This window comes from Meles meles, chromosome 17 (assembly GCF_922984935.1).
Source record: "Meles meles chromosome 17, mMelMel3.1 paternal haplotype, whole genome shotgun sequence".
Classification (NCBI taxonomy): domain Eukaryota; kingdom Metazoa; phylum Chordata; class Mammalia; order Carnivora; family Mustelidae; genus Meles; species Meles meles.
In genome coordinates, this window is record NC_060082.1 from 15100607 (window position 1) to 15125305 (window position 24699).

Below are 24699 nucleotides of genomic sequence, written 5' to 3' on the forward strand. Positions count from 1 at the left end.
CAGAAATATTACTTTAACATAGCCTTTTTTTATTTAAGATTTTTTTATGTGATCTCCACACCCAGTGTGGGGCTTGAACCCACAATCCTGAGATCAAGAGTTGCACGCTCCACCGACTAAGCCAGCCAGGTGCCCCTGCTATTGATAGTCTTTTCATATTTGTCTTTATTTAATTTTAGTGAGTGGATCATTTATATAAAGATGCTTTCTTATTATCACTGTCACTCATGATTCTCCTACCCCAGTTTTTCTCATGAGGTCTTAAATTCCTCAACAGTCTAATTTGTCAACTTTGAGGGAGAATAATTTTAGCTTGAAAACGGGCCCAGGGTGGCCATGGGCTGCTGCGAACATCTTGGTGCCAAGGGCAAGCGGGAATGTACTCTGATGATTCTTACATGCTTGTTTTCTCTACTTTTGCATTTCTACAAGGTTCGTGCTGGTTTTCATACTCGCTTTTATTTTTCCTTTCTTTTCCTCCATTAACTTGCTTCACAAATATTTAATGGCACAATTGGCAGGCGAAAGGGGGTTAATGGTGGAATATGGAGTTAGTTGAGAAAGGAAGGAAACGGTGTATTTTCTTTACACTCAGACCCTGCACCAACCCATTGTAGATGAGCTCTCTGACGCCTTTTTAATGTTCTTTCCTTTCGGTTCAGTCCATGTGGGCTGCTGTGACAGAATACTGTAAACTGGGTGGCTGACAAGTGACAGAAGGCTGCTTCTCACAGTTGGGGGCTGAAACGTCCAAGATGGAGAAACTGGCAGATTTACTGTGTGGTGAGGGCTTTCTGGTTCATAGACGGCCCTCTTTTCTCTGTCCTACATGGTGCAAGGGGTGAGGGAGCTCTCTGGGGTCCCTTTTATAAGGGCACAAATCCCATCCCGAGGGTTGCACTTTTGTGACATCAACACCTCCCCAGTGCTCCACCTGCGAATGCCATCACACTGGGGATTAGGTTTCAACATAGGACTTTCCACCCATGACACTTGTTGTTGACTCCACTGAAGACCTAGAGTAGAGCTGTTAGACTCCGCTGTATTCGTCCCCATCGAATGAAAGAAAGTGACCATGGCTTTCATCCCAGCCACTCGAAAACTAGCTTAATTTCATATTTAATTCATTTTTACAGGGTACTGAATTCTGCATAAATAGTATTTGTGCTTCTGTTTATACAGAGCATCCCAGTGCAGTGCTGTGTGTTGTTATTACTATTATTATTGTATTAAACTTATTGCTGCCCAGTGTCACAAGAAATAAGAAATGAATGTTCTCAGTGTCACAAGAAAATTTCTCACTGGTGTGAGATTTGGGCATGTATACATTAATATTGCATTAACATTGAATCTAGCGAGCTGATTTTTTTTTTCCTACATATTTCATGTGCTAGGTAGAATTCTTTTTTTTTTTTTTAACATGATCTGGATATCTGTATATTATGTTTCTTTGTATGGGATGTACTTTATTTTGAATCTCAATTATTGCCAAAATAACGTCACCAACAGAAAAATACTATTAAACAGAAAAATATTATTAAACATCATATGTCGCTTTGGTATTGTATAATCGGCTCTCAGCATCTCTGCTTGACTCTGGTAGTACATTTATTAACCTTTGGTGAGTTACTAACAAATTGGCCAGGACTTAAAGTTTTCTTCTGCGAAAAATACCATGCGCTTGTCTTCTGAGCTTCGAAAGCTCTTTGCTGGGTACCCATCTGATCTAGAGTCACACCTAACGAAATCAAATGACCTCCATACTCACCAACGTCTTTCCCTGTTACCTATTTTCGCTTCCCAACGCCCCACCCCCCAGACCTACATTCTCTTCCAAATCAACATCTGCTTTTTTGGTCACATCCTCCTCCTCCTGTATTCCTCTCCCTTGAATGAAACAAAGTGACTCTGGCTCTCAACCCAGCAACTTGTAACCCAGCTTGGTTGATTTCATATTTAATTCATTTTTACAGGGCATTGAATTTTTGCATAAATAATATTTGTGCTTCTGTTTACACAGAGCTCCCCATGGGGTGCTGTGCACTGTTGTTACTGTTATGATTGTGTTAAACTTATTGCTGCCGATGTCACGTTTAATTGTGAATTAGTGGAATCACTTTTCCTGATGTTGATGTGCGACCACATTTCATGTCTTTACCCACTCATAACTTTATTAATATGAGAAGGCAATTTCGAAAAGGATAAAGGGAAGAGTCACTGGTATTAAATAGTAACAAGACGAAATAGAGTTTAGATAGACATAAGTCACAGCAATATCTCTTTGAATAGTTTATGAAATTTTTAACAGGCAAAAAGCAAGAAAGGGAAAATTTTCTTTTTGTCTTTACAGGTTGTCTCTATGTTTAGCAAGTGCAGGCCAAGTGCTCTCCCTCCCTCCCTCCCTCTCTCTCTCTCTCTTTCTGACATGAAGCAAAGTAAGAAATAGTGCCTTTTGAATAGGAGATTTCCTTTAATTACATTGGGGAAGTAATAATGGTAGGTATTGCATGTTTAATGTAATGTTCTGGATGCCCCTTTTTCTTTCTCTCTCTCTCTCTTTTTTTTCCTTTCACAGCTACCTCATCTTGAGCAGAAATAAAAGGTTCAAGGCTTGTCAGCATCAGTTTATAGATAGCTGTTTAAAAATAATGAGATATTGGGTATTGTAAGGCTCAGGGCCGTCTTGCCAGACTCATTTATTTCCATTCACCTTTTGTCAGAATTGCAGACAGAAGACATTCAATTAAAACTTGTCACCTGTTGCGGATGACCTAATTTGTACTTGTATGTGTCATAGATTAGGGCTGCATGCTTCAGATGAAGCAACTTGACCCCCCGTGCAATGTTTCCCCTGCAAAATATTTTGTCGATGGATATTCCCAATTTCTATCATTTTGATTTCAGATCCAATCTGGATTATGAATTTAGCACATGCCTCTGAAGCGGGCAAGGATTGTGAATCACGTGAACCCTGAAAAAAAGGGAGGAGGAATGTCTTTAGGTTGATGTCCTATGGGCAGAGATGGGCAGAGGGATTTTGGATGCACCTTGAATCTGAAACAGAGGGAAACCTTTGTCATTTCCTATGCAAGCCCCGCATGTTTAATAGTCCAGATAGCTATCAGGAGACCCAAACGAAAGACTTCCCCTTGCTAATTGTTAATTCATCTGTAGAGCAAGGAGGCTTTAATGTGAGTCATGGCTTTTATCTCTTTTAGTGACTAAGGATTCAGTTTTAAAAAAGAGCCCACCTAACGGATATGCATTCTCTCTCCTCGTGTGAATTTCTCCTTTTATTGCAGTCCCATTTAGAGCATTTCCACTGGCAGCCAGGCCATTTCTAAAGTTCCTGAACTGTGGCCACGATATTCCAGCAGAAGTAAACGTAAGCCTCGGCCAGGCCCGGGGTGTCTGGTTGAAAAGCCGCTGTTGTCTGTGCCTCCCTCCTGAGCTGAAAATGCAGCCAGAACGTTGCTCTACATCTGTGGTCCAGGCCAAACAGGCTTGTCTCGTTTGCAGTAGCGTTTGAAGGAGGAAGGAGGTGAATGTCTTGGGGCCTCAGCCTCAGGGGAAAAGCAGAAAAACGAAACCTTTTTATTATTTTTGGTTTGTCCACACTCTCATAGCTGTAAACTTTTTCAAGTCACGTGCGCCTTCATGGAGTGATGCAAAATCACTAGCCCTTCCCTTGAGTTTGAGTAAGAGCGCTCAGTCCTCACCCCGCACCCCCCGCCCGCAGCCCAGCGTTCTGCCCACCTCCCCACATGGACCCTTCGATGTGATGCAAGTATTCTTTACCGTGACGATCCGGTTTTATCTGCCTGCACTTCTAGCTTTTGGAGTAAATACCAAATGCTCTTTTCCACAAAAATTGAATTTGATGGCAGGAAGGCTGTATGAACATGGCACTTAAGAATGTGAGTTCTGGGGCGCCTGGGTGGCTCAGTGGGTTAAAGTCTCTGCCTTCGGCTCAGGTCATGATTCCAGGGTTCTGGGATCGAGCCCCACATCGGGCTCTCTGCTCAGCGGGGAGCCTGCTCCCCCCCCTCCCCCGCCTGCCTCTGTCTGTCTACTTGTGATCTCTGTCAAATGAATAAACAAAATTAAAAAAAAAAAAAAAAAGAATGTGGGTTCTGCAGCCATTCTCCCAGCCCCCACCCCTGGCTCTGACTCTTGCAAGCTCCGGTTTTCTCATTTTTGTGCAACGGGATAATAATAGCAGCCGCCCCATAGGATTGCTCTAAGGCTTAAATGGGTTCATATACGTAAAAACAATTAACCCGTTGCCTCGACTGTAATAAGCTCTTGACAGCCAATGACTGCTAGTCACTGGCTGATATTCTGGTATATTCCAAGACACTTCTTGCACAGATTGATTCATTCAATTAATAATGAAGACATGGCTTGGGAGGAAAATGTAGGTATGAGGAGTCAGAGACTGCTGAATCAGGAAGCGAGGGACTGAGCCACGAAGCCAGAGTGAACAATTGTCACTGTCTGTTTTGAGAAGGGGCCATGGTTGTTGAGGATAGCTGGGGTTGGTGTGTTTCATGTTCTCACATGAACCTCAACAATGTAATATGATTAGATTCTCCCTGGGGTATGTGTGTGAATATACAAATAATTTTCACTCATCCCCTCAAGAGCAGCCTATCAATATGCGCGAGTACTTCCGGTATTACTGGGATGCTCTTTTAGGAGGTTGTCCCGAAGGAGAACCCCGTCAGGGGCCCCCACTAAATTGCCCTCTGCCGTGTCTGATACTGCTAATCTGCCTTAGCTTCTTTTCCTGAAGCTCCTCAAAGGGATTTTCTCTGTCCTCTGTTGGTGATGGTTCCCTCACAGGAGTCTCAGGAGAATTCCAGGGCGCTGCTCGGTACCTCTCTTCCCAAAGGGAAGGAGCATGTTTCCTTCTGCAGCAAAGGGAACTGCGGTATCAGGAAGGCGCAGAGCGGAGGGGAGGGTTCCCACCCTCTTCACCTTCTTGTTTCAGGAGCTTGCTTCTCCAGTCGCATCCCAAAAACTCAATTACAAGCCATGTGTGCTAACATTTATTTAATACAACTATCTAGTATTCATTAAATTAACTAATCTTTTAAAAAAGTCACTATCTCTTAAAAAATATTATCACTTTAGCATTACTGTCTGCACCTTCAGTATTCCGGGGTCTATGTAACTAATCATTTGAGCAAACCTCTACTTGGGAACAACATTGTAAAAGGCTGGTCTTTAATTTAGAAAAGTAGGCTAGGGTACCCTCGTATAATTCTCTGAAGGGGAGATCTTTTATTATCCTATGAAATGCCTCTAACTTTGTGCTATTAAAAATGTGAAAAATACTTGTGACTTTGGACTATATAATATTGTAAAAATTTGCATTTGGGCATAAAACGTAGACTTAAAATGAGCTGACCTAAGAAGACCCGCAGCTGAACTGTTTTACTTCTCTTGGCGTTTATTTGCCTCACAGCGTATTTTCTTCCTCCTTGCCCTATTCTTGCTTTCTCAATTTTGTAAATTCTGACAGTGCAGAAGATTTGTGATACTCCTGTGGCGATGCAGGCACATGCAGTCTTTGAAGGTAGAAGCGATCTGAAACGTTGTACTTGGTAGGTAATGCCGACTCTTAAAATCTTTTATTTTTAAAAAAAAAAGATAATAGGGGTCTCCACATGACTAGAAAATCCAATTGCCTTAATTAACTTCCAATCCTGTCACACATTGAACCTGGCGGGTATCTTATTTCCTGGGAGAAATCTCACATTTCAACTTTTTCAAAACTGGTTATGAGTAAAGTCCAGACAGAAATGGTTTGTCTTTCAACATACTGAAGAAGGAAAGAGACGGGCTTCGTCGCCTTTGGTGGAAATATCTGGATTCAATTGATGTCTCTTTAGGGTGAATCTGGATTTCCCAGGTCCTGATCGTAAATACTCCTGTTTTTCTTTGTGTCTGCTACACTGTTTGGAGACTTTTAAATGCATTAGGTGAATGGGATCATTACCAGTTCTCTGCTCAAGTTTGTGTTGTGCACTTACAGCTAAACTCAGTGATAGCGTCCTCATTTTTGGTAGAATTTGGATTCGATTCTGTATCTATTCCAAAATGATATCGAAAATGACATTACTAATGACAGGGATGAGCAGGAAATAGAATGGGATACCAAATAATTCTATGAATCACTTAGATGTCAAATGAGTGTCATTATTTCGCTTGTACCCTTTGAATTATCTTTTACCTCTCCATCAGACCTTGGTCTCTTTCCCTTAGAACTGAGGCAGGGTAGACTGTGATGCTCCATGAGGACAGATTTTTAATAAATGATCATGATGCAAAATATATATCAATAAAGTAATATAGTAATATTTCAACAAAACAACGACACAGTAACAAGTCCTTATTTTCCTTGGCGTTTTAAAGTTTATGAAATATTTAAATAATGCATGTGTATAATATCCAAACATATTAATATATTTTGTAAATGTAATGTTGGATCATTACAGCACAACATCAGGAAGGATACTGTCTTTATATCCATCTTTTTTTTTTTTAAGATTTTATTTATTTATTTGACAGGGAGAGAGAGAGAGATCACAAGTAGGCAGACAGGCAGGCAGACGGGAAGAGGCAAGCAGGCTCCCCACTCGATTCCAGGACATGGGATCATGACCTAAGCCAAAGGCAGAAGCTTAACCCACTGAGCCACCCAGGTGCCCCTGCTTTACTTTTTAAACATATTCTTCACCTAATATTTAGGAATAAATTATTATGCTATTATAGTTGGAAACATTAAAAGGGGGACCTTTAATCTTTTCACAACATCATTATTGCAGACTGTGGTTCTAGCTGACAGGTATATATAAATTGATGATACATATTGTATTTTGATATATGCAAGGCAAACAATTTTAGACTAGATAGCTTGAGAAATTTTCTGTAAAATAGGAGCACTTAAAAACAGTTACATTAAAATATTCATTTTTTTTAAAGATTTTGTTTATTTATTTGACAGAGACACAGAGAGGGGGGATCACAAGCAGGGGGAGAGGGAGAGGGAGAAGCAGACTTTCCGCTGAGCAGGGAGCCCAATGTGGGCCTCAATCCCAGGACCCTGGGATCATGACCTGAGCCGAAGGCAGTCGCTTAACGACTGACCCACCCAGGCGCCCTAAAATATTCTTGTCTGGTGAATTTTAGTATCTTTTTTTCCCTTCTCACCACTCTTCATTTTTTTACAGATAGGTGTTTCTTTTGTAACTCAGCGTATCATTTGCAAGTATTCCTACTAATGAGAAACTGCAGTTTAAACATATGTGTTGTCCAGTGCAGTGGAGGTAGAATCTTCAGTTACAGTGTTTGATTTACAGTATTTTCAACATTTTTAAAAAGGTTTTATTTATTTTTTGACAGACAAAGATCACAAGTAGGCAGAGAGGCAGACAGAGAGAGAGGGGGAAGCAGGCTCCCCACTGAGCAGACAGCCTGATGGGGGCTCGATCCCAGGATCCCTGGATCATGACCCAAGCTAAAGGCAGAGGCTTTAACCCACTGAGCCACCCAGGAGCCCCTATTTTAAACATTTTGATTAAATATTTCTGTTCTTTATTCTCTACATTTCATCTCTGTGAAATCGGCATCCTAATAGGACAAAGTGTGATATCCCAGTTACACCATCTGTTTGCCATCTAGCTAGCTTTGTACTCTAGAAATCAGATGAACAAGGAAACAAAACTCTACTGTAGGCAGAAAGTGCTTAAGAGCAGCAGTAAGGAAATACAGCTTCTTTGTGACTCTCATGCGCTATTTTTAGTAAATACTTGGGCACTGTACTAATGTCTTTGTTTTGTGAAATTTGCTGTCAAAACCTACTTAATTGCTCTTGAAGTTGTCTCCTGATTTCATTTAAATGTTGCTCTGATGTTTTGGTATGACAGTTAAGGCTTTAACTACAACCAAGTGTGTATTTCCGTGTTCCGCTAAAAGATAATCAACTCTTAAAGCCGTATTATTAAGATAATATGAAAAATTGTGTTTTACTTTATCTCGTGGTGGAACAGTAACCCTTAACATTTGAGTGTCTGTGTTCACTTCACGATTCATGTAGAACTGTGTCCGCATTTCCCAAACTGTGTCGCGTAACTCAGAGAACCCACAATTCATGTGTTCCTCATGATATTCATAAATATTCCCAAGACCGGATCTTTGGTGAAATTGGTTTGCGAAACACTGCATAGGCTGTATCTCCTTCTGAGAGTTTTACGGAGGCCATTTCATTTTAAAGGCTCTGAGAGGCCTTTCAGTAAAATAATAATACTGATGATGCTGTGGGACCAAATCTATTTTCTAAACATTTTGGGAAACGCCATGTACAATGAACTACTTGGTTGAATTTATTAAGGGATAATGTCACACCGTTTTGTCAATTAAGGGAATATTACAGAGTGAGTCTGTCTTGCTCTTGCTCCCAAAGTAACCTCTGTATTAGGTGAAGGTTTGTATGGTCCTGTCCTGAACTTCACCATGACAGACTGGAAACCAAGTTATTAACAAGCTCTTCTTACCACGCCCCAGTATCCACAAAACATTTATCTTTCTTTCTTTCTTTCCATTTTGCTTCTTTCCTCAATCTTTTAAATCCCATATGAGCAAAAAACCTGCTGTATCTTGACCCAATCCATCACTCTTTAGGAAGGAGTTTTAGTAACTCCCTGTTTACCTCCTTTTCTGGCTTCAGCCATAGCTCTGCCTCACGGACACGCCCTCCTTTGACGTCCTAGCCTTCTGAATCTTTCAGGAAGCTCCGCTTTCTGTCCCATGTCCAGTCCAAACTTACTCCCAGTTTTCTGTCATGTGGAAGAAGATACACATGTGAACCAAAAATAACATTCTCCTCTGAGACATGTTGACATGATAATAGGGAACAGTCCTTACCTCTCATCTTGCAGAGTGTAATTCCGGCTTTCCATGGCATGAAGGTGCTTTCAGTTCAATTCAGTTCCATAGTGAACCCCGTGGCAGACCCGGGAGGGCTGGATCACTTTTACCCGGTGAGCTTTCATGGGTGACTGGTAAAGAGGATACAGATTGCCATTGTCTTTAATTTGAGAAATGAGGCTAGTACCAAGGAACAATTTCTTTGTGTTAACGCCCATGGAAATATGCCTTTCTTTTGGTGTGTAAATGTGATTTTGACGGCCTTGCATGAAATGCGTTTCAGGTTTGTCATGCTCTAAAGATTTGCTTTCCAACCCCTGGCCATTTTGTTTTAACCACCATTTTTTTTTAACATTCCTCCAATACCTCTGGACCATTCTGTGTTCTACCGTCTGTCTCCATAGCACTGATGGGTGATACTGTATGTATTTGACTGGTCTCAAAGATGCCTACCTCAGCAGTAAGCCAGTGCCTGTCTTTGCCCACAGGGGTGCGTCTTGACAGAGTACGTGGAGGTCGGCAGAAGTACAAGCGCAGAATAGATGCGGAGAACAGCCCCTACCTGAACCCTCAGCTGGTTCAGCCAGCCAAAAAGCCATGTAAGTACAGCAGACATGTCTGGCTTTCCAACACACGGAATCCTCCCAGTTGGCTCTATGTGTGTCGGTTTTGGCATGCCCATCCCTACTGACTCCAAGGAGACTTGTCTTTGTTGGGGGGTCATGGCTGTGTTCCCAAGGATTGCCTTTGAGGAGCAACAGCTACTCAGCTAATTATCTTTTTTTTTTTTCCTATGGGTTTTCTCTCCTTTACTCTTTTTCACCAAGTCATTTTGTAGAAGCACAAGCCTATTAAGGCACAGCTTATATAATGAAAATTTTACATTTGCTGGTTATCTTTACTTTCAGAGGTACATAAAATGGATCATACTGTAATCATGAGTTCATTGGAGCTGTTAGTTTCAGATTTCACAAGAAAGTGATTTTTGTAGTTTTCACTAACTAAATGAGTTTGACTGCTCAACCTCCCAATGAAAATACATTAGGAGCCTCATTAATCTGACACTATAGAAGGTTAACACACTAGGTAGCAATAGATTAAAACAAGAAGAGGCCCTGCTGGTAACAAGCGTAGGTTGATGGTTCTATCTCAGATGCCCTTATGGGCATCATGAATTGTTTTTAAAGAGTCCGTGGTTTTATAATGCCAGATTGCAGTTGGAAAGGATGATGGGTACGTTGCTAAAACTCAAGCCCCGTTCTCTTTGTCATGAACTAGAAAGAGTTGGAATGTAGATTGAGGCAATAACTGCATCCCATTTTCTGAAGTCGGTTCATAGTTCTACTGCGACAGAACTAGCCTTTCAGGATATTTATGCACAGAGTTTGTACGGGGCACTGAGAAGTGCTTGATGGATTCAGTTCCCACATTTAGCCCCCCCCCCCCCCCCCCCCCCACCGTCTCAGAAGACACAACCAGCACCTACCAGAGGAGGGTGCATCCTAGTGGTTGTAGAAGAGACCTGGGCAATGGTTGATCTGCTTTCAAGGGAAGAGAAAGCGTCCGCTTCTAATTCTGACTCTCCAGGAGGGGTCGCTGCTGTGCATCATACATGTGAGCATATGGGGATCTGTTAAATAAATAAAACAGACCCTGAACTGTAAATGAAAGGACATTTTAGCTATGTCAAAGGAAAAACAACCAGTTTTACATAAAATTAAAGCTTAAGTGAACATATGGCATAGTTTCCTTTCGCCTTTCCAAAAAACATTATGTTGATTATACCTTCAATTGTCCAATCTGGCATCGTCTCCTCAGCCTGCATAAGCTGTTTGGCATTCTGCAAATACAATCTAGGACTGCATTAAGCAGATTTTGCACATTATAATAAAAAACTTTCTGATAATACAATAAAACGCAATAAACACTAATGCTTAATTTCATTAGAGGTTAGTTTTCCTAGACTCAGTATCATACACACTGCCCATATCTCATTCATTTTACATGAGCATTGACTGAAACCATTGATAATTTCCTCTCCTGAGAGAGAAATGAGCCCTGGCCTGGTTTGCAAGTCGTATGATGGAGGGACATCTATGGTTTTCGGCATAAACCTGAGAAATTGGGAAGTGGCTTGTCAAGTACCTTCCAGAAGATTATAGCAATTTCAGTGAGCTCCATTTGTCTGAGATAAAGAGGCCTCCTAATAAATCATTACTCATTATCTCAAGGCCTCTGTGTTAATTTTCCTTAGTCCATCCAATTAGTGTGTTTTCGTAACAAACATTTATAAAACTTAATTTTCAGATCCTGTCAGATAAGTGTCAAGAGGCTGTGCCTGGGCTTTGCTGAGAAAGTGGCTGAGGGAGATTTCTGGGCCCTGACCGATTGTTTGTGTACTACAAAAGCCCAAGAATGGAAATTGGGTTCTATTGATTCTAATTAGGGAAATAGTAAATAAGATTTACCTAGAAACAGTCCTGCCGGCTATTCTGTTTTCTGAATGATGGGAATTTCTTAGCTTCCACCAAATTTCTCCGACCCTTCTGGTCAAGTATCCGTTGACTTGGGTCAAACAGGTAACCATCTTCCCAGGACAAAAAGATCCAGAATCAGGATCTCCTTTGGGCACATTCATGTGCCCTTTATTAAATACTGCATTTCGTCTAATCCTGACCAACTCGCGGGTGCTGACAGGTTTGTTGCATTGTCAGAGCAATGAAAGTTGAAACTTTTCCAAGCGTAACTAAAAATACAGGGTGTTGTTTCCATAGCATGTATAAGAAACAAATGCCATTCTTCACAGAGCCTACAAATTAAAAAAAAAAAAAAAAGAATCTGTATTTAATTTTATTTTTTCCCTACAAAATAGGATGTTTGGGAGTATTTCCTCTCAAATCTGCATTTTCAATTTGGTGATAATTGAATATTACTGTCAATGAATAGTTATCTGTTGATTATTTGCAATAAATGTAATTCATATAGCAGCCATAGTAATAAAGTGCTAAAATGGTAGAAAAATGGCTAATTATAGCTTGGATAATCTCCTTGTCATTTTGTTAAAGAAGACTAAAAGGAATGCTATGTTTTCAGTTCTAGGGTATGTGTGGTGTTTTCATTTTGGGTTGAAAAAGTTAAAAACTTAAAATGAAAGGAAAATTATCTAATAAATGCAAAGAGAACTGGCTTTGCTCACAAAAGTCCCATTTAATGCCCTGGTTTGCTAGAGTAATAGTACACAGAACATTGAAATATTTGGGTTTATCCTGGCCCATTTGTATCTCTTCACTTAGAAGAAAGTATAAAATCTAAAGCTACACATAGAAATTGAGAATAGGGCCAACAAGAAAAATCATTCAGTTAGCAAGGCTTTACAACCCTTCCATAAACTCTCACATGCCCCTAAGCAATAAAACACATTTGATGTGATGCTTTCCATTTGTCTCTAGTGTTTATTTTATGAAGGATTTTAAAAACATATATCACAAATTTCAGACAGATAAATCTGAACCAGAGAATGAGCTAAAGACAACAGATGAAAATAAAGGATTAAAGAATTAGACACTCCGAAGAGAAACTATGGTCACATTTAGGTAGGAGTATTTTCCTGGAAAGGGATATTGGCTATATTTGAAGGATTGGCTGGGGGTATGGAGAGGGAGAGAAAGGAGAGAAATTCCTATTTAATGCATCCCACAGAGATAGAGTTATATAGTCAGTAATTCACCCAGGCAGAAGGGCTCTGACCTTTGCTCTTCTTTGAAGGAATTAAGACAATTAATGACTTTCGTGCCCATTATGACTATGGGCATTGGTAGTTCTTTGCCTTCAGCATTATATTCTATATTTCAGTGGCTGACTGTGGATTTTTAGTTTAAAGATGGTGTATACTATTGAATCTGCTTCCCCAAATCCCACTTAAGAATCAAAGAGCAAACCCAGAAAGCATCTAACTTCTCTTATCTGTTTGCTATAAAAAATTTCATTACAGGACAGATGCTTCATTCCAGCAAAGGCAGGTAGAGCAGAGAAGAAGAAAGGAATGCATTCTCTTACAACTGCGGTGGCTTCTTTCTTCCTCTGAGTTTTCCTGAACACTGTTTACTCTGCGTATATTGAACCAGAAACAGAATATCTGGGGTTTGTTGTAGGCGATTGGAATTATTTGTCAAAATGCAGCCGACTTTAGGGTTTGGGAAAGCGAGATAGTGCTACTAGTGATCTTGTAGTGCTCTGGTCTGATCCTGCAGATAACAAGATTGTCTCACATTTGTTGGTGGCTGAACCGGAGAAGATCTATGCCATGCCTGACCCTACTGTCCCTGACAGCGACATCAAAGCTCTCACCACCCTGTGTGACTTGGCCGACCGGGAATTGGTGGTTATCATTGGATGGGCGAAGCACATTCCAGGTACATTTTCTGAAAAGAAAAATAAATAAATAAAAATGAAACAGAAAAGGTTGCAATAATTCCCTAGTATGTATATTTAAGCAAATCTAAAAATGTCTCACTGCTATGTTTTTTTAACCTTCTCATGTGTTTTTAATCATACTTCATTTCGAGCTTTGCTTAACCTTCCTGGAACCATAAGCCATTCTCTATCTGTACCACCTTGAACTCTGTTTTTCTGTTTTTGTTTTTCATAGGCGGTGGTACTATTGCCAACATAAGGTAAAGAGAATATAACTTGAAAAAAAAAATATGTCTTTCTCCCTCTGAACATTCTGAGCTTTCTCCTAAGGAAACACTTCTCTTTTTTCTTTTCACTTTAAAAAATGTCTTTGTCAGCATACATCTAACATGCCTTTTTTTCCTTTTAAGAATCCCTCACGTGTTTTCATGGCGGCTATTCACACCGAATTGCTCCTTGTATTTCCCAGCACAGCTTTGGTTGACAATTAGATATTTACCGTGAATTTATACACAAGTTGTAAAAATCAATATTAAATGGACATCATCAACTTTCTCATACGGTAACTTAAACATAGTGTTTTAAAGTACCCTATTCCTTTTCTTTCTCGGCCCATGCCAATAACATCAGTAAACATACCTGGCCTCAAGGGTTGAGAATTTTGTCAGTCTGCCTGAATTATTTTTGTTTGTTTGTTTCAACTTCGATCTTCAAGTAGTTGGTAAACAAGTTTTTTGAACGATGAGCGGTGTTTTTCTGGTACGGTTAACTTACTTCTGTTTCCTTAAACTAGTTTGTCTTTATGCTTTGAATGCTACAGTAATTTCTTTAATCAAATTGATGGAAGTCCCTTTCCCAGCCCACACTGAAAGCAATTTCTTGGTCATGATACGCCAGCTATGTTGCTAACAGTCGTAACGAACTGTCAGGTGATATCGCAGTGAAGCTAATTTGAAGTCATTAGGTGTACCGCGTTCGGGCGACAATTTGTTACAGTGGTTAGGAACACAGCTGACATTTCTGAATGGCTTTGTTCGGTGCAGTTCTAGACGAGGCCAAGCAAATTGTAAACTAATTTAAACATCACTCTGTATTATACCAGCTACTTTGTCTTACACCGTTTGCTAATAAAGCACCCCAAATTAAGTCAAAACTAGTTAAAGAGGTGAGCTTGAGTGTGTTCGTTAGAAGATACTTAACGGGGGTTACTACATGTACGAGAAGGATGCGAATTTGATCGTGCGGATAGTTGATATACATTTTGATTGTAATCACATCTAGGTGACTTCTAAACAAAGGGAAGAAGAAAAGATATGCTACAAGATGTTAAGACATTTGGGAATTGTGGCAGTGGGAACTGTCAGAATTTGCTTAAACAACGTATGAAAACTTACCTAGATGAAAAGTTGTCTGAAGGTTTTAGAGCAGAAGAAAATTAGTATTTGTTGAAGTATCCACACTTCTTTAGAGAGTCGATATATATCATTTGTATTTGTATATTTCATTACTTTATCTACACAGATATGTACACACATGTATGTACATACTCACGCATTTTTTTTTAATTTTTAAAAAAAGATTTTATTTTTAAGTAATCTTTACACCCCATGTGGGGCTCAGACCAACAACCCTGAGATCAAGAGCTGGACCCTCTACTGACTGAGCCAGCTAGGCACCTCTATACTCACGTATTTTAAATGTCATTATTCTGGGGTGTCTGGGTGGTTCAGTTGGTTGGTTAAGCATCCAGCTCCTGATTTGGGCTCAGGTCATGATCTCGGGGTTGTGAGAATGAGCCTTGCATTGGGCTCTCTGCTAGGCGTGGAGCGTGCTTAAGATTCTCTCTTCCCCTCTCCTTCGCTCTCCTTTCTCCTTCTCTTTCTCTCTTTCCCCCCCTCCCTTTCTTAAAAATTAAAAAAAAAAAGTAAAAAAGACAAAAAATATTATTCTAACTCAGGGTTTCTCAGCCTTGATAGTATTGATACCGGGTCCATTCATCCTTTGTTGTGGGGACTGTCCTGTTCCTGGTAGGACGTTCAGCAAGCAGCGTCCTGGGTTTCTATCACTAATACCCTTGAGTTGTGACAAACAAAATGTCTTTAGACATGGACATGGGTCCTGGTGGGCAGAACTGTGCCCATCTTCCCTGACTGAGAAACTCTTGTTTTAATCCAGGAATCCAGGGCTAATATCTCTAATTCCAAAGACAGGGACATTTGAGGCCTACGAGGTAAAGACCCTTACATACATTCACAAATGTGTCTGATGCCTTCAAAGCCACACCGCTTCCTAGAGTAGAATCAGGATACTACTCAGTGGACCGTATTTGAAAGAAGTGCTTCACAGTAAGAGCTATGGTAGTGTTGGTGTTACAGACAACAACAGCAGGAGACACTGTGTCACTGTGACTCGAAACCACCCGCTATTTTAGGGAGCTCTGCGCAAGTTCTCCCTGAATTAAGAGACCTGTTAAGCCAGTATTTTAATTTTGCTCAGACATCCCGGAATAATGACCAATGATAGTCAACAACTCCTTATCATGCTCTCTGGTAAGGAAACGTCCGTGATAAATTTGTGGGTCCAGTTGTGCGTCTAAGCAGAAATGTCAGCTCACAAAGGAACCTGTCACAGTAAAGGGGCTCTGGTGACTTTTGTGAAGACAGTAACTTTAAATAACTATGAGTAACAGCATTTCCAGTGGTGGAAACAATTACTGTACGATTATGTGTTCAGTCTTAAGCTGAGGCTTAGAATTGGTGGAGACTGACGTGATTCTCTCTCCACAGCAAATGCCAGAGGAGGTCACTGTGGAGTGATGATTCACAGCTCTGGTGTTCGCGATACCCTCAGGGTGTTTAAATGATTACAAGGAGTGGCTTGGCTTTTCAGAAAAGGATTAGCCAAACAAGAATTAGCTGGAATTCTTTTAAATTGTTAAATAATAAGCGTGCCATGCCCTGTTTTTGGTAGAAGAAGAGGGTGCTCTGATGTGAAGAGTGCTGGTATACCCCGGCTTCAGGGAGGTTGGGCACAGCACGATTTGGAGCATAGGATGGGGGGCTGGGGGGGGGCAGGAGACAAAGCGAATATAAAGATTAAGGTCACATTTCTGCCTTGATAGAAGTAAAATCATGTTCTTGATAACATGACCCAGTCCTCATAACTGGGGTCAGAGTCTGAATTAAAGTCAAGTCAGAACTGAGATTTCACCTGTCTTTGTCTTAACTTTAAAACTCTTTGTGTAAAGCTTCTGTTAAAATTAAAGTGAATCTTTCTTTAGTACTAAAATGGAAAGCCTTTGCTCTCTCTATGCTGCTCTCAGTTTGTGTCATCACACACACACACACACACACACGCAGTTCAAAAATTAAGTTTAACATCTCAGACAGGATCCGTAGCCTCTCTGCACTGCTAGGAATGGCTTCTTCTGTCCTTGCTTTTGCTACATAAGAAAGTGCAGAATTCAACAAAAGAAAATATTGAAGGAAAATACATACGGCGTGTTTTTTTTTATCAGTAAATCGAATTAGTTGACTTACTTTAATAAATCACATAAATGGAAAAGTGTGTTCTTAGGAAACATGACCATACTTTATCTGTAGAAGGAAAAAGATCACACGGGCTTTAGAAAATGCTTGACTTTAGTTGGAAGAGCATAAGGGCACAAGAACAGATGATGGGGCCCTAATAGCCCTTTTTAAGAATGACAGGGCCCTGCCATTAGCATCCTTTTATATCCTTGGAAATTGCTCATGCCTCGCTTTTCTGGTTCCTATCTGCCTGACTCTTTTTTATTTCTCTTTCAATTTCGTCCGCGCTCGGATAAGCGCATGCTAACACAATATGATTGAGCTGTAAAATGGAACGCTGTCGCCTCTAATCTCTTTTATGTAGATACGGAGTTACCGCACACTCCACTTCATTCTCTCCCCATTGTTGGCCTTTTTCAGAATGGGCTGCCCAGTAATGGAGGCTCCGTCAAATATTAGAGCTAGGTTTCACGGGGTGTGATAAGACGATTATCAGCCTCGCAGTCAGATCTATTATTGTTCTTCGGCGTTGATTAAAATATTATTATGTACTGTTACTTTGTTAGCAAAATGCAGAGATGTGCTGAGTCAGACGGTGCTTAAAAAAGCATCACCCATATTAGCTGACCTATATTAAGTGGCTTAAATAGATTATGGTTCTCATCCGACAGTTTACTTTAAAAGAATAGAAGGGTATTTGAGCAATTAAGTGAATGAATGAATGAATGTATTTTAGAAAATTTTTTTTTTCCTTTATCAGAGATGGCCGATTTTCAGGCAGGCTTGTTTCTTTGTAACACGACAAATTAAACCCTTGCCGGCTAAAGCGGAGGACTCTGTGTCAGTTCGGGCCCCCTTAGTCACATTTATAAATTGGCATCTTCTGGAATGATATCAAAACAGAAAAAAGCACACAACTCTACAATTTTTACTCATCCTAAGTGTAGGCAGGAACTATTAAGCTCTAAAGGAAAACCACTGTAGGAAGATAATGTGATAGAACCGTCTTTATGTGTAGTTTATTCATGTGGGAAACAGAAATCTAAAGTACAGAAACCAGTATTTTTCATTTACACTGAAGCATTTTTTGGTAAAAACATGCAGTTGGAAGAACGTATCAAAAATTGCTCGTTGAGTTGGATTTTTGAAATTTTTCTCAACAGAGATATTGGGACTTTTCAAGAAGTGGCAGAAATCTTTAAAGAACACATATAAACTCTTTCTGCATTAGCATATAAATTTTGTGGGTAAATACCCAAGGGTATTTTGAACATCTGTTGCTAATTATGCTGTTTATCGATTGTTCTTTTGTTCTGATGCACTTTATATAGAGACCAATTTTTAAGATTATATCATCCCCAACCAAAGCTGTGGAGGTTTTCAAAATGCCCATTCCTTATCTTAAACCATCACTCAATGGTGCTGACGATATGTGCGAAAAGTCACACAAACAAATGTGCTGGAAATAATTACCATAAGATGTTTCCATTTATAACATAAAAGTATGTTTCCATGTGTATATGTGTGTGATTATGGTTTGATGTATGGGTCAAGGGCATGGCTGACTAGGAGAGAGTTATATAAGTAGTACCTAAGACTAGGCTTTCTATCACTGGTACTTGGTAATATTTTATCGATTAGTTGACTTAAAATATGCATAGCCCCAAACTACTAATTGGCCCTGAGGCTCCACTCTCTACCTCGTCCCAGACCTGAATTTATTTATTTTTATTTACTTTTAAAAGATTTTACTTATTTATTTGATAGAGGGATAGAGAGCACAAGCAGGGGGAGCAGCAGGTAGAGGCAGAGGGAGAAGTATGTTCCCCACTGAGCAGGGAGCCCAATGTGGGACTCGATCCCAGGACCCTGAGATCATGACCTGAGCCAAAGGCAGATGTTTAACCAACTGAGCCACCCAGGCACCACCCCCAAAACTGAATTTACATGTAGTTGTAATTTCTACTATACTGTGAATGAATTGAAGTGACTACAGCCTCTTTTATCAGGACTAATTTTTCTTTTGTGTATGTGACTTAATGATTTTGGAACTATGAAGTGGTTGAGTCTTTTAGTTAAGTGGAGAAAATATAAATTTTAGATGCAAAGCCTTGGCACTTAATAATACTATTTAAATTATAATTCTATTCAGTTACCAAATATTTGGAAGTTCTTTTTCTTGTACCTAGTAGGTGTAGACCTGTGCACCTATCGTTGTGGTTTCCAAGGGTGGAATGAACCTGAAAGTAAAATCAGACAGCCTAAGCTGTGGTGGGATAATTTTTTAAGTTACTTAATTGCTCTAGCCATTAGTTACATTGTGAAAATCAAATGAGGGAGAGAATACACATGCAAATTAAACACATATGTATAATTAATTTGCAAATTATAAAGCATGATCTAAATGTAAAATATCAGTGTTCATCTTAGTTCCTAAGATACTGCACATCGATTGTCATTTTATTGCAATTAAAACCAAGTGATCCAAAAAGTCAGTGCTAATAAAATCCATTTCAAAAAATATTCACCGTAAACATTAGTTGTAATACAAAGGTAGAAGGGAAGCTTATTTACCCAAAAGGATCTGTGTATGGGGGCACCTGGGTAGCTCAGGGGGTCAAAAGGATCTGTGTATGGATATGGTCATCATTTGTCTTAGGTGGGCAGGATCATTAGCACCTAAATAAGCTAGTTCATCCTTCTTGGCCAAACCTGAAGTAACTGAATGTTTATCAGTTTCTGAAGTCACAGCTGTGATGGGGAAAAGTCAAAAAGTATGTTATGAAAAAAAATTCTGAAAGCTCAACAGAGGTCCTTTGTTTTCTGCAGCTACCCATGCTAGAAGTAAAAAAAAAAAAAATAGAGAGAGATTGGCAAAAAGTTGCCAGTTTTCCTAGACAGAGATCTGGGTCAAGAGACAAGCCTACTCTTGTTAAAGATGCTTCTGGAGATTGACTGTCACCACTGAGTCCCATGATTTGTGACCTAGTGCCCGTTCTGTAACCATGCTGGATTCCCTGCTCACATCATCTCTATTCCGGCATGCTTTGGGCTCTAGGACTAGGTGTCCCCAAATTATGTTTGCCCCCCATACATAGCCATGCTGTTGTATACCTCTGATCACAAAGGAATCATAATTTCATAGTGATCATCGAATCCAGTTTAAGTATTCCAGTAGATACCATGTACCCAACTCTACGCTGCCATGGGAAATATTAAAGATACATACATGACATGAGCTCTACCCCGAATCACATATCTCTGTCCAAATAAATACATATGCATTGTGTGTGCATATACATAATAATCTCATTTTAATGAGACTAAGCCTTCAATGCAAAAAGAACTAACATCTGTATGATTATTTATTGTTTATGAAACACTTTCTCAAACATTTATTGGATGCCCACAACAATTCTGTTGCTACTCTCTGGGTAGGTTTTATTCTTATTATCCCCACTTTACATATGAGCAAACTTGAGAGTCAGGAAGTTTGACTGTCATGTTTGACAGTATTCATGTTACTTGGACCCCCAGAATAGTTAACTTAAGTGGCTTTTTGCCAGTAGCTTTATTATGTCTTTCTTCCCTGTCCTCATCTCCTTCCCCCATGCTCTGTGTCATTTGTTCCAGATTACCTACCTCTCATAACAAGTTTAGGTGAATGGAACATATTTGGCCTTTCAATTTTGTCTATACATTTACAAAATGCAAGATTCAAGGAAAGGAGGATGAATAAAAATGGAAACACATGACACTTTTTTTCAGTCCAAGAAAATCAACGTGTTTGACCGATAGTGTACCCTACATAAGGCTGATCACAAATTTTAATGAAACAAAGCAATCACCGTTTAACTACTCATTGGAGTAGTTGGAAAATTCCCTAAATGATTAATTGCTAAAATCGGATGCTCTTCCTCCCTTCCTGTGTTTGGACTCACTGGCCATTGAATTTTTTTTTTTATTTCTCTCTCTCTCTCTCTCTCTCTCTTTTTAAGATTTTATTTATTTATTTGACAGAGAGAGAGAGATCACAAGTAGACAGAGAGGCAGGCAGAGGGGGGGGGAAGCAGGCTCCCTGCTGAGTGGAGAACCCGATGTGGGGCCTGATCCTCATGACCTGAGCTGAAGGCAGTGGCTTAACCCACTGAGCCACCCAGATGCCCCTGGCCATTGAATTTGATTGAGAGTTATAGGTAAACCAGAGCAGAAGTGCATCAAGTGACTTTGAACCACACCAGATACCAAAGTGTTAGCTCTGCCGCTTGACCTTGAATCCATTTCTTCCTCCCTCCCTCCCCCCTTCCCTCCCATTTGCCTGCCTGCCTTCCTGCCTTCCTTCCTTCTGGCATTTAGTCAGCTCCGTGCAGGCATTGTGCACAAAGGATACTCACATGAGTATGAATACAGCACAGCATCTGCTTTGCCGGCCCTCCCAGTGTAGTGGGTGATTCAGTGAGATGAACAGACAGCTCGAACTCCATGATGTGGGCAGTGGTGGTGCGCTCACCCAGAGTCACATGGAAGCATGGACTGAGCGGCATGGGAGGAGATCCATGGCCGAGGATCCCATCCTGAAAAATCTTGAGTTTCTTGCAAAGGAAATAGCATTTTATACTGAAGGCAATAGAAGCAATTAACATTTTAAACTCAGTGACGTGATTAAAACTGCATTTTGAAAAGATAAAAGTCAGAACCTGGAATGAACTTCCATAGAGGAAGACTACTTTGCGTACTTTTGAAAACAACAGTGTTAAATTTCTGAGCGTTAAAGATTTCTATATGAACTATGTCCTAAAATAGGATCCCACTTTCAGGCAAGTTCTCGGTAATTGTCAAACTCTTTTGAATGATGAGGTGATAGGATGAGTCCAGTCATTTGGTTAACTATATGTCGTGATCTTTCAGAAACCTGAAATAACTTGTAATCTCTCTGAAGATTATCAAAATATTGACATCCTGTAGACCTGGCCCAACTCTCTCTGTGCTGGAATTCAGACAATGGAGCTGTTTCTTCTGACTTCTAGATTCTTCTCAAGGCTACTTGATGAGTTAAAGAAAGACTTTTGTGTATTGGGAGGACATTGTTACATGAGAGCTGCTATAATTAGTATAATTCATATATGCTTCAATGCTTAATCAAAATATCTTTTTCTACCTTTACAACAAGAATTTGAGGGAGAAGAGCAGAACATGATGCCAACATGTTTTTCTCTCTTTGCCCCTTTTTGACCCTCCCTCCAACACTAACCCCGCCTGCCTTCTGGAGGCTGGTTGCACTTTTCCCCCTGTGTCCCCCTTTATCTGCCTCAGCCAATCTCCAAATGAATGCATGTCTATCCTGGCCTTGGCTTTGACACTCTGGATATATTGATTAATAGTTGCCCTAAGCTCCTTTTAGCAAATCAAATTTTCACTTTTAGCAAGGATTTCGCCTCTGATTTATTCAGCAAAGTGAAATGCACTAAATTGACTTTGACATTCAGGGAAAATGACTGAAAAACAAAGCGCAGAAGAAAGAGATATAAATTGTGTGGCAGCTGGAGACTTCAAGCATCAGAGAAACAGTTTTCTATAGAATGCAGAGTAATTGAAAAGCACTTTTTAAACACGGAGAGAAGTGATGTCTTCAAAAAATTTAACTGCTGAGTTTTCTTTTTGAAAGAGGGTGTAAGTATTACTCAGCTGAACTCGAGAGTTTCTGGTACAAGACATTATATTTTGTAGATAAAAATAGCTATGTAATCCAGGATCGCTTGTATCAAAATTAGTTTATGAAAGTGAGGAAGTAACCTAATTACCTTGGGAAAGAAATATTCAAGAATAATCCAATACAAAATAGAATAGTGAACTCAAAATTGCTAGTACTTTGTAGCTCTGTGTGTGTGTGTGTGTGTGTGTTGTAAAAAAAAAAAACAAAAAAAAAAACTTCATCACCATAAGGAGAATTTGAAAAAAATTTGGACCACAATCTCAGTAGAGAAAAGCCATGCAGCTTTGCATTTCTGTATAACTTTTCCCCAAGAATGTCAGCCTTGGCTGTGTTCTTTTATGTGACTAAGCCAGCCTAGTGCCTTGTCAGACCAAGGTTCAGTGAGTAAGGAACCATCAGGTTCAAGACACCAAGTGTGGTTTTGTTGTGTAAAAGGAAGCAGTGCTGGCGTGTGGATGAAGCAAAGGAAGGGAAGTTGGACTGAACTCACCAGGGGCACTTGGGGAGGAGTGGAAGGTGTGAGGCATTTCAGGGAATATTTTTTTGATATTGCAGTCTAATAGACTGCTGCCTCCATTCTGTGAAGGGATTATCAGAGCAGAGAAAGGAGAAGGGGAGAGTGAAATCTATGGCTGGAATCGAGTGCTCATTGACCTCTTTCCTGTTCAGGGTGACTGTTCCTTAGTAACTGAAGTTGGGGTCCACGTAGTCAAGGGGCTCTCCCTTTAACTCTCTGTTATTATTCTCTTTCCTTTCATTTTCAGTAAGTCTAATTTATTTTTTTAAATGTTTATTTGAGAAAGAGGAGAGACATGGGGCGGGGGGCAGAGAGAAGGAGACCAGCAGGCTCCCCACAGACCAAAGAGCCCAACGCTCGGGGCTCCATCCCAGAACCCTGAGATCATGACCTGAACCGAAATTAAGAGTCAGACACTTAACTGACTGAGCCATCCAGGCACCCCGAGGCCTAATTTATTTTAAACCAGAGGACTCCAGCTCTTCATATCAGTGGCATTTTACACATCAGATGCCTTAACAGTGTCGCTGATCTGGCTGTAGGCAGGTGATTTCCCTAAAATCAAGTTGCTTCCTCCCCAGTTGAGCCCACTTCCAAACATCATAAATGACTCTTACGTAATTAGAAGAATCCAATTAGAAGAACTTATCCAACCTGCCAAAATCACTTTAACTGACCAAAATTTCTAAGAAGTGCATGCTGCATGATCAACAGAAACCACCTCCGTTTGTATATAAATACCTTGATCTTTTTCTTAAGAAAAGCTTTCTTTTTCCCGGAAAAAAAAAAAAAAAACAAACTACTTTTTTGTTCTCTGAAGCAATCCACAACTTTTATTTTTTATTTATTTTTGCCAAGTTATTTCTTCCCTCTAGCGAGAGTCAGGAATGATGTACCAAATACACAAAGTCCACATAAAAGGAATGTTAGCTTACATTTCATATGTGGATGTCTTATGGTGCAGAGCAGTATTCATATATGAATTAAAAAGTGCTAGTACATGTTATTTAGTTAAAGAGGAGGATATAGTAGATAAATATCACCCCTTGGTAATTCTGAGAGTCGTAGTCAACTTAATCCCAAAATTTTGCCAGTCTCTATGAATCACAAAATTTTGCTTCCAATACAGAAATCATATTTTTGTTGCCAAAAATGGGCATTTTTGGATGCAATTAACAATGCAAATTGTTAATATAAGCTCAAGAAGGGGAAAGGACCGGTTTCTTCAGCTGGATTCAGACGAAGCGAGTGGGTGATTGGATGTCCAGGTCAGCACCCTAGCATGTCTGGTTTCAGAGTCATCGGAGCCCAATTAATAAATACTATCCCCCCAGGGGTGTCTCCGAAGAGAGGCTCCCTCCTCTCTGTGTGAAGGAGGCTTCGCACCTGCTTAACCTACATTAGGAAAGGATTAATTACCTGAAGTGCTGGGCCTCTCAGCCAGTCAGCACGTTTGTGCTCGGGCACATGGTGGCCTCGGCTGAGGAGGGAGACCGGGAGAAGGAGCAGCTGGGAGAGCATGGAAAGACTGGTTCCTCCCGATGTGGTCAGCACTTTATGGAAAAAAGGGGAAAAAAAGGTCCATCTGTACT

General features: G+C 40.1%; 1 protein-coding gene across 2 annotated transcripts in view; it reads left to right on the forward strand.

The window, feature by feature from the left end:
- ESRRG (estrogen related receptor gamma) overlaps nucleotides 1-24699 on the forward strand; it is a 233623-nt gene that overhangs the window by 157957 nt on the left and 50967 nt on the right. Inside the window, exons 4-5 of one of the 2 annotated variants that reach the window (XM_045983511.1) lie at nucleotides 9423-9533; nucleotides 13164-13346. In XM_045983511.1, the coding sequence (XP_045839467.1) occupies nucleotides 9423-9533; nucleotides 13164-13346 (294 nt within the window). The remainder of the gene's footprint in view (nucleotides 1-9422; nucleotides 9534-13163; nucleotides 13347-24699) is intronic. The other variant, XM_045983512.1, reaches the window with a different exon arrangement.